General features: G+C 35.5%; 2 protein-coding genes across 2 annotated transcripts; both read right to left on the bottom strand.

Moving 5' to 3' along the window:
- Positions 1-239: 239 nt before the first annotated feature.
- Positions 240-2,815, bottom strand: LOC138329355 (uncharacterized). Its single transcript, XM_069276283.1, has 3 exons — positions 2,622-2,815; positions 2,258-2,308; positions 240-2,007 (listed from the first exon to the last, which is right to left on the bottom strand). Exons 1-3 carry the CDS (start codon positions 2,634-2,636, stop codon positions 778-780), a joined length of 1,296 nt encoding a protein of 431 aa, XP_069132384.1. The 5' UTR covers positions 2,637-2,815; the 3' UTR covers positions 240-777.
- Positions 2,816-5,125: 2,310 nt separating this feature from the next.
- LOC138329354 (uncharacterized) lies at positions 5,126-9,255 on the bottom strand. The gene is made up of 2 exons (XM_069276282.1): positions 9,118-9,255; positions 5,126-7,057 (listed from the first exon to the last, which is right to left on the bottom strand). The coding sequence occupies exons 1-2, from the start codon at positions 9,231-9,233 to the stop codon at positions 5,854-5,856; spliced, it is 1,320 nt and encodes a 439-aa protein (XP_069132383.1). The 5' UTR covers positions 9,234-9,255; the 3' UTR covers positions 5,126-5,853.
- Positions 9,256-10,092: the final 837 nt, after the last annotated feature.

The following is a 10,092-nucleotide window of genomic DNA, read 5'->3' as shown; positions in this document are numbered from 1 at the left end:
TTTGTTTATCATTGACGGTGTCACTCTACATACATAGTCTACAGTATACCATGTTTGTTTATCATTGACGGTGTCACTCTACATACATAGTCTACAGTATACCATGTTTGTTTATCATTGACGGTGTCACTCTACATACATAGTCTACAGTATACCATGTTTGTTTATCATTGACGGATCTACTCAACATTCATGTAACTGACCTAATCACTGTACATTGTAACATCAAGACCCATGAACACAATTTGTGATTTTTTTTATTATCTTCCTTTTTTGTAATACAAAAACAGTATTTAATCTCAGACATGTTATACATCTAAAGATTGCCAAGGTTGGAGCCTTGGAGTCAGTCTTCAAAAATATAAACAAATGTCCCCACACAAGGGGCTCTCATTCACAACACCAATTACATACATGTACTGTAATTCATTCCATTCTATAGATATTTATCTCAAAAAGAATAACAACACTTTCACTCAATCTTACATATCCTATTTCGAATAACGGATAGAAAAATAAATTGAAATTTTACAGCTGTAATAGAAATATCAGCATGTAAATGTAGTCTATTTGATGGTATAACCATATGCTACTATACAATATTTAAGTAAGTACAAATGAACACTATATATATAGATTATCCACCAACAATCTATCAGACTTTCAAATGTATCGGTAAACGAAAATGTGTCCAAATACTTCTTAACATCTGGTTAGGTATTAAACGAAATGAATTTTGCTCTCCTTAACAAATTCCGAGCTCTCACCTAGCCCAGTTTACTCTAATGTCAACTCTTCGCTGTAAGAACAAAACGTCATTTTATGGTCCATACACAGCTTGGCAGCATCGACGTAGAGACCAGCCTTTGGAGAAGCTTTGTCTTTAGTCCACTGAGAATGACAGACATGGACCAGTTTGTATAGATGTTCTTCATGTGGATCTAACTCCAATGCAAGTAGTCTGTCGATTATTTCCCGCCATGTTTTGTCGCTGACGGTATGAGCCATTGTAGTTGACGGTTCCGTCAAAGGTGGGGCGTCTACAACCAAATAGGCTGCCATCAGGTCACAGGTGAATATCCTCAAGGCGTCCATGGCGTCGTCAGGGTTCAAACATGGGATGATCTGTCGAAGTGACCAGGCTGACGTCACGCCATGTAGCAGAAAGAAATCGTTTGGTCTTTTCGACAATGCATATACTGCAATAGCTTGGTCGATCAACCAGTCGGAGAGGTTGATGAGAAATTCTGCTTCATTCTCGCCATCTTTTTTCTGAGGAATTTTTATTCTGTTTGCATATTTCAATATTACATCTCCGTGGTTCTCGGTCAGGGCGGCGAATCTGGACGAGAAACCCCCTCCTAAGAATCTGCCACTTTTCTGAATGACAAGACCGTCCTCCAACATTTTGTGACGAAGAGAAGAGTCACCTCTCAGTTCATATAGAACTTCCAAGATTTCCTCGTCTCCATGACCAAAATTTGAGATGTCGTTTACAGCTTTTGCTTCACTAAATGTAAAATCATGGTAGGAGTGATGTAAGTAAGCCAGCCCTTCGCACACCACAGTTCCATGTTCAGCACGAAATCCATAACCGATCTGAATAAGACCATGGAAAGCCACACAGCCCAAACCTCGCATTAATTTAGGAAACTCAGCTTTGATCAGATCCTCAAGTGATCCTACGTCCTTCAGTTTATTGATGTAGTTATTTCTGATGCCATAGTAAGATTTTCTCTTTCCTAAAAGTTGTTGCAGCTCCTGGTCACTCACTGGTTCCGCGTCTGGATCCTCTCCGGCATGATTAGGATGGTCGGGTGGCTCCAATAGCTGACCACACCAGTCAGCGAACTGACCAATTTTCGTTTGTGACGCTCCAAGGTCTTTCAGTGCGACAATGCCATGAGCCATGTGATTGGACATAAAACCGTTGTATTCTATAAAGAACCTTTTGGTAGAGTACTGTTGTAGGATGTCCGAAACCCATTGGTCTGTATTGTTAGCCATCTGGAAAAATGAAGTGTGAAACAATATCTTAGTCTCTAGATACTTAGAAGTGACTGTGTTATTCCTATATGGCTTATTGCAAAAAAAAAATCATTGTTAACGTTTCGGCTCATTTTTTTCAGCTTAGAACAAAAACATCTGATCGGTATATTTCAAAAAAATATAAAAACGTTTTGGTAACCGACAGAAATTAAATAATGATATATCCATTTACAGAAACATTAAATGAATTAAGAATAACTATTCCTACCTTATATGCCGTCCAACTCCACAATCTTTGTTTTCGTTTTCCACAGGAAATCTAATATAGAAAGCAAAATAAAAGCATAAGCTTCACCAGAGTCCTACAGTAAATGATAAGAGGATACAATTACAGCAAATCTGAATGTTTTTAGGACGTCAAACAAGACCAGATACAAGATATGGTTATCTTACTTTACATAACCTCCGCATAATCAACGACACAAATATCACTGATTTCAAACATATAATTAAATAGAGGGTAGTATTAAATGATCAAAAGAATATTTTAATATACAATTTTAAAATAAATTGGTAACTTTGCTGTGAGATTTAAGCTAATCTCTGGTATCAAAAGAAAAAAAAATACTTACAACTAGTACTCGCATAGGCTACAGTTTGTCACGTACAAATATGTGTATATATATATATATATATATATATGCCATCCCACACCCAGCTCTGATGAAATGCTACACATGGTGAAATCAGAATAAGTCATTTACTAGAACAAACAAAGAGGTATCCGACAGGGGGGACACATGATTACCACTCAGAGGTACTCGACAGGGGAACAAATGATCACCATTCAGATGTACCCAACAGAAGGACAAATGATAACATTTAAAAACTTATTAGAAATATATAGTATATTTAACCACGTTACCTGCCTTTCCTTCCCCACTGACCGCCTCTTGTTGTCTACCTAAGGTATAGAGGACATTTAAATAGGTTATCTGTTTTAGTCAACATAAATATGGCGCGACTGATACTAGTTTAAATAAACATTGTGATATTGTTATGACCAGATATCATAAACGTCATAAACGAGACATGAAAAATACGCTCGATATTTGAATTTGAGTATGTACATGCACATTGCAGTGGAATTTTCATTTTACCTCAAACTTTTTATTATGGCAAAGCTATCGAGAGCAAACCTCCAAGTCCTTTCAGAACAGTTGTACGTTGTACTGTAACAGTTTTAAGCCCTTACAGTTGTACTGTAACAATTTTAAGCCCTTACAGTACAACTGTAACAGTTTTAAGACCTTACAGTTGTACTGTAACATTTTTAAGCCCTTACAGTTGTACTGTAACAGTTTTAAGCCCTTACAGTTGTACTGTAACATTTTTAAGCCCTTACAGTTGTACTGTAACATTTTTAAGCCCTTACAGTTGTACTGTAACAGTTTTAAGACCTTACAGTTGTACTGTAACATTTTCAAGCCCTTACAGTTGTACTGTAACAGTTTTAAGACCTCACAGTTGTACTGTAACATTTTGTAAGCCCTTACAGTTGTACTGTAACATTTTTAAGCCCTTACAGTTGTACTGTAACAGTTTTAAGCCCTTACAGTTGTACTGTAACAGTTTTAAGCCCTTACAGTTGTACTGTAACAGTTTTAAGCCCTTACAGTTGTACTGTAACAGTTTTAAGTCCTTACAGTTGTACTGTAACAGTTTTAAGACCTTACAGTTGTACTGTAACATTTTTAATACCTTACAGTTGTACTGTAACATTTTAAAGACCTTACAGTTGTATTGTAACAGTTTTAAGACCTTACAGTTGTACTGTAACATTTTTAAGCCCTTACAGTTGTACTGTAACAGTTTTAAGTCCTTACAGTTGTACTGTAACAGTTTTAAGACCTTACAGTTGTACTGTAACATTTTTAAGACCTTACAGTTGTACTGTAACATTTTTTAAGCCCTTACAGTTGTACTGTAACATTTTTAAGCCCTTACAGTTGTACTGTAACAGTTTTAAGACCTTACAGTTGTACTGTAACATTTTTAAGACCTTACAGTTGTACTGTAACAGTTTTAAGACCTTACAGTTGTACTGTAACAGTTTTTAGCAAGTAGATCGATGATGCTTTGCATAGTCAACATAGAACAAAAAACGTCTTTAAATTGTTCGATTAATGTCAAATATATAAACAAACAAACCATTCAAAGATCATGAAAACGAAAAACATAAAAGAACTATAACACTGTTACACCGAGATCCCAAGATGATGTGCAGAAAATACGATTTTTCGTCGAGTAGTCCCATTATCCGGTTATTGTGACGTCATAATAACCTGAAAATGTGGTAAATCGAAGGTAATTCGTACTTTTCCCACATCATTTGTTTTGGTAACTCAAAACCACCGTACTGAGAGACGAAAACATATAGGAAAGTTTCTTTTTAAGATTGCTTATTCTATTGATATGGCTTAACTAACACAAAATGAAACCCGGAGTTAAAACATTAAACAAGTAAGAATGATGATGCACGCCTCTTAATGAACACGTATACCAAATAGGTTTGAGTTGAAACTGGTCATGTCTTTTTCTAATAACAACTGACATTTGTATCAGATATTGGGGACAAAAAAAAAACAAAAAAAAACACCACCGGTAGATTTTCTTTGTTTTTTATCTCTTTAGCATAAGCTCTAAAACGGAGGATTTGTCTCAGAATTGAGCTCCGTAATGAGTAAATTTTATTTCCTCTTCAATTTCCGGTTTGACATGCGTTAACCTATGCGAAATAACTCATAATCACTTCATCGTTCTACATTTCTGTAAATATTTGGATGTTCGATAATTTCTTTGCATCTTTTCATCAGTCATTAGGTATTAAGTATGGCCACATATGAAAATACAAACTAATACAAACAGACCAATACAGACTCAATAGCATACTTCGTTTTGGAATTTGTATTTCCTAGAAATACTTTTTAGATATATATATTTGGTTCATTTGAGGAGACAGCTAGATATACGTATCACAGAAGTAGTTTGAACATCATAGCTTTTGACATTTAAAACATTGTTAAATAAGACAACATAAGAGACAAACACTAGTCTCTAAGAATACAGCGAACAATTTTCATCTTCAAATACAATTTTATTTAAGAAGACGTAAACATTAACCTCTTGATTATACATAGTATATGAAGTTATGTTATCTACTGTAAATATATATAACAATTGACATATTTTGATAAATATGTTTAACTAACGTCAAACATTCAGACTCACCGTCGAAAATACTCTCCAAATTGTTCTTTAGAGACAACGACGCGAAGAGGAGGTGTTTTATTATGTACTGGCTATTATAGTACATGCCTGTTTAATTTTCCGATGGATTATCAAATGTGTTCAAGATACAAAATGTAATAGTAATGCAGAATACACTAACTGGTTATATGATTTCCTTTCGATTAGATAAGCTTCTTCTACAGCTAGTTATAAAGGTATACTCGCTGCGGATCCAAATCTATTCCTCTCTTCCTTTGATTCGTCGAAGAGTAAAACACTATTTAGATACTTTCAATCCAACTCCAATTCCAATCTTTTTATGCATTAATCGGTTTTTTTTTCACGCCATAACATTAACATTGTTGTTGGCTATTACAAATGTTAACTGCATTTCGAAACATATCCACACATGGCAATATGTACCTGAATAACATTACAAGACATAAATCGTTGACGATGCTTGTTTAAGGTATAACCAATGCGTCTTTTAAACGACCTAAACATTGATGCGTGAAAAGCACGCGTGCGTGATCGAAGCTGTAATATTGAATCCAAGATGTTTTTCCACATGACTTAGAAAACGAGCTCATTTTTGACACATACTTGAGCAGCATGCATGTAGATATCAGCACCGTCGGAACTCTTCCTTTCGCGCCATGTGTCGTGACAGACTTGTACAAGCTTATATATGTGTTCGTCAGTGTCACGTGATAAAACGGTGTCAATGACTGCCTGCCAAGCCGAATCTGTGACGTCATTTTGTGATATCGTTGGCGTGTTTGTCAGACTGGGGCATTCCTGGGTGACGTAAACTGCCAACAAAACACATGTGAATGTTCTCAAAGCGTCAACAGCATCTGAAGGTTTTAACAAATGGATTATCTGTCTTAATGACCATGCTGCAGTCACACCATGAACAAGGAAAAAGTTGTTTTTCACTTCTGACAACGCATAAACAGCAATAGCCTGGTTAAGTAGCCAATCAGAAACCGCAACGACCGTTTCACCTTCGTCTTTACAATTTTCCATCACCGGTACCTTGATTTTGTAGGCATATTTCATTAGTTTATCTCCGACACCAACCAAAGCGGCCACTTTGTATTGAAACCCACCCGATGACCAATCCGTTTTTCGCAGTTCAACGGCTTCATCTTCCATGTATTTTCTCAACTTTTCGTCATTTTTCAGTTCCTCAAGAACAGCCAAAATATCATTTTCTCCTTTTCCAAAATGGCTGATGGAATTTTCAGGGTTATTTTCGTCAAAAAGAAGTGGCTTACATGAGTGATGTAGATAAGCAAGTCCTTCAGTAACTGTGATAGGACACTTGGCGCTGTAACCATACCCTGTGTGGATCAACCCATGCGCGGCGGAGCAAACCAACCCCCTACTCAGCTTAGGAAACTCTTCTCGTATCATCTTTTCAGGTGAACCATACTCGCTTAGTTTCATCCTGTATCTATTCCGTAATTTGTAGTACAATTTTCTTTGTCCGAGAAGATTGTGTAGTTCGTCATCAGTTGCGGGTTCTGCGTCAGTAGTTTCGTCGTGACGTGGATGATTTGGTGGTTCTAGACTACCATGATTCCGGTAGTGCTCGATGAACCTGTTGACCCTGTCTTTGTCTCCACCCAATCTCTCTATCGCTATGATTCCGTGGGCGATGTGGTTACTGAGGAATGTGTTATACTCAATGTAGTACTTCTGGGTTGACTCGACTTCCAAGATTTGGTTTAACCAGGAATCACCAGGGGGAGTGACAGTCGACATGTTGAATCTACAATGACATTAACTCTATAAGAACATTCTTATATAATTACAAGCATAACACATATAATTCGTCACTTCAATACATTATTATGTATTTTTATGTAACAATATTAAAAAATAAACTTCAAGAACAAATGTTTGAAATCATTTACGTGCTGGAATTCGTTTCTATCAGTGAACCTTTCGACAGGTCTAATATACTATATAAAGCTTCTCGGAATGTCTCAATCTAATAAGAATAAGACTTCTGATTTTGCTTCAATAAAATATACTATGATACGCTCCAATACCTGAGCGTAGGAGCGTATCGTAAAGTATCTTAGTGGAGTCAAATCTCAAATCTAATTTTAATTAGACTGTGGAACGCCTATGCCTTTATGATATTGATCAGTGGTCTTCAACATTAACACTTTATAGGTGCAGACCATCAACAGGATATTTGTGCGTCAAATCCATAAGAAAACAAAGATAGGAATTTGTTTATTAGCCTGTCATCGAAAACGTCATATTGACATTGGCCAAAAAAAACAATATTGGTTAAATCAAGAAAAGTTGTATCTTACTTCAAATATGCAGGTTACTTTGGTAGAGATAATAGTGTCCCACTTTTAGAATAAATTTGCGTTTAGTCAAGTTAACGTTAAAGTAGGTCATTTACCTTTTACTGATGCATTGAAATGAATTGACAGCTACCGTCAAATTGGTGAGGATTTTTCAAAAATCACCATTTCAAAACTAAACTTGGTTTGGTTTGGTTTGTTTATTTTTACGTCCTATTAACAGCCAGGGTCATGTAAGGACGTGCCAGGTTTGTTGGTGGAGGAAAGCCGGAGTACCCGGAGAAAAACCACCGGCCAACGGTCAGTACCTGGCAACTGCCCCACATGGGATTCGAGCCCGCTTCCCAGAGGTGGAGGGCTTGTGGTAATATGTCGGGACATCTTAACCACTCGGCCACCGCGGCCCCTCAAAACTAAACCAAAATTAGGTAACTCTTCGTTATATCCAATGACTTTCTTTATTTTATGTCCATAATTTTCAGTTAGTAAGGAAAAGAATGAAAAAAAAGAATAAAAAATAGAAATAATCAAACTGATATGTGATATAGTAATCAAGCTACGAGTTACCACGATTGTTTTCGTTTCGTATTTAATTAATTCGTGATTTTAAGAAACACGGGTTTATCTCCTGTAAGTGACTTGTTTTGAACATTTTCAATGGTGTTGATATATAGCTGATCATGAGAGAATAGATGAAACAAATAGAAGTTGCTAGGTAACCAAGGTTTAGACCTACATACTAGTAGCATGTGTGATTAGCACCCTTCTCTGTTGACATACAAACATAGTACACAACAACTAGATAACATTATCCACTGGAACCATACATGATTTTCACCATGAGGACATTATCAGAAAACTGAAATTAAATAAGCTAATTTCACCGCCATGTTAACAACCTTTCTTACGGTCGTGAATAGATTTATAGATTATTTTTATAATTAGTCGGAGTTCATACTAATTAATTCGAGTTTCATTATCACCAATATAGAAACTGTATACCCGGAAGTGTTCAATGAGGTCAACGTAAGAGGTGTATCATAGATTTTTTTTTAAATGATAAGGAGTTTTGTTTAGTTCTAGAAGCTAATACGACATTTTCTAATCGGCTTATACATGTCTGTTGTCACTGTCGTCTCTTGAATTAGTCTTCAGAGGATTATTATTACATTTTATACTGAAGGTAGAGCATCAACAATACACCATCTGTAGCCTAGTATATGAATATTAGTAAAGTCCTGATAAATGGTTAAGTAATGAAAGCAATGATGTCCCGTTGTGTAATACGTAAAATCATAAATTAACGTTTTTGGTTTATATTTGAAACATGAACATATTAATAACTGGACCACATGGGAGACTACATGTAAACTTCCCACCCCACTACATTTCTAAGGACTTGTGCAAGTCTATCAAACCAGACTAAACAACATATATGTATTCTGCGAACAACAATATGACCCAGTTAATGTTTATATGTCATACGAGATAAAACTGATAAACTTACTGACGACAATATCCTAACCTCCACCTTTCCACTCGTCCAACCGATTTTAGATTAATATTACGACTGAGAGCTACCTGTATCAAACTAGGCACCCGACGTACGTACGCAGCAAGCATCGGAGGTATATTGACATCAGGGGCCAATAATGGGGTTAATATAATTCTTTTTAGTAGGAGTAACCTCCCTTCTTACAGATAATCTATATTGGAACAAATATAATTATTGTGATAGTTTTATTTTTTAATAATCGGTTGCTCTTAACATACAAAAAGAAAAGTATTGCATTTGTGAACAAATAAAATGAAAATAATTAAAATTTTGTTATTTCATTTTATTATTTATAGTTGAAAGAATCCAAGAAACAATCCTTTTTCTTATTATTGCAAACCACGTTGAAAAATGAAAAAAAAAATTTGATTTGGTGACATTGGTTCAATTGGTAACGTTATTACTTCAAAAGTGCACTGTCTTTTCTTTTGTAAAATAAGTTGGTAATTTCAGTCATATTGGGATATTGTTTACCGAAATGACAGAGATGGAGCTTCCATTTTACATAAAATTTTTTATAAACTGTTTTCTCCCAATGAACGTTTTCCAATGAAAATGTTTTCCTGTGCTGTATGCATCTTTCAATCTACTCCCTCTTCTGTCTCCTGTAATGAGGTTATCGAAATGTATAATAATAAATGTGTAATTGTTGAATTGATGACCAAGTTGCAACACATTGAGTCTCTTTGTTGGTCGACTTGTTTTCATACAAAGCTAGATTTACAGAAGAGATTTATCAGAAAAGCTAACTGTGATGATCTACAGTGTTTATATTTTTTTAAGTTTTGAATTAATTTGAATTACACTCGTAGGAATCATCCCATGTCCTTTGTCATACTAGTTAATAGCTGTATGCATTTAGCATTTTATTGGAACATTGGATCAAGCGTCTCCATAAATAGAGTTACCTTATATCAATAAACCCAC

This window comes from Argopecten irradians, chromosome 8 (assembly GCF_041381155.1).
Source record: "Argopecten irradians isolate NY chromosome 8, Ai_NY, whole genome shotgun sequence".
NCBI classification, from domain to species: Eukaryota; Metazoa; Mollusca; class Bivalvia; order Pectinida; family Pectinidae; genus Argopecten; species Argopecten irradians.
Note: the sequence above shows the minus strand (reverse complement) of the source record. Positions and strands in the feature narration are given on the sequence as shown.

Bases quoted from the DNA above. Each gene is read 5' to 3' on its own strand.
- LOC138329354 (XM_069276282.1), bottom strand. From the start codon at position 9,233: ATGCTTGCTGCGTACGTACGTCGGGTGCCTAGTTTGATACAGGTAGCT. The intron at 7,058-9,117 runs GTAAGTTTATCA...ATGTCATTGTAG, and splicing joins AGGTTAGGATATTGTCGTCA to ATTCAACATGTCGACTGTCA.
- LOC138329355 (XM_069276283.1), bottom strand. The intron at 2,008-2,257 runs GTAGGAATAGTT...TCATTTTTCCAG, and splicing joins GGAGTTGGACGGCATATAAG to ATGGCTAACAATACAGACCA.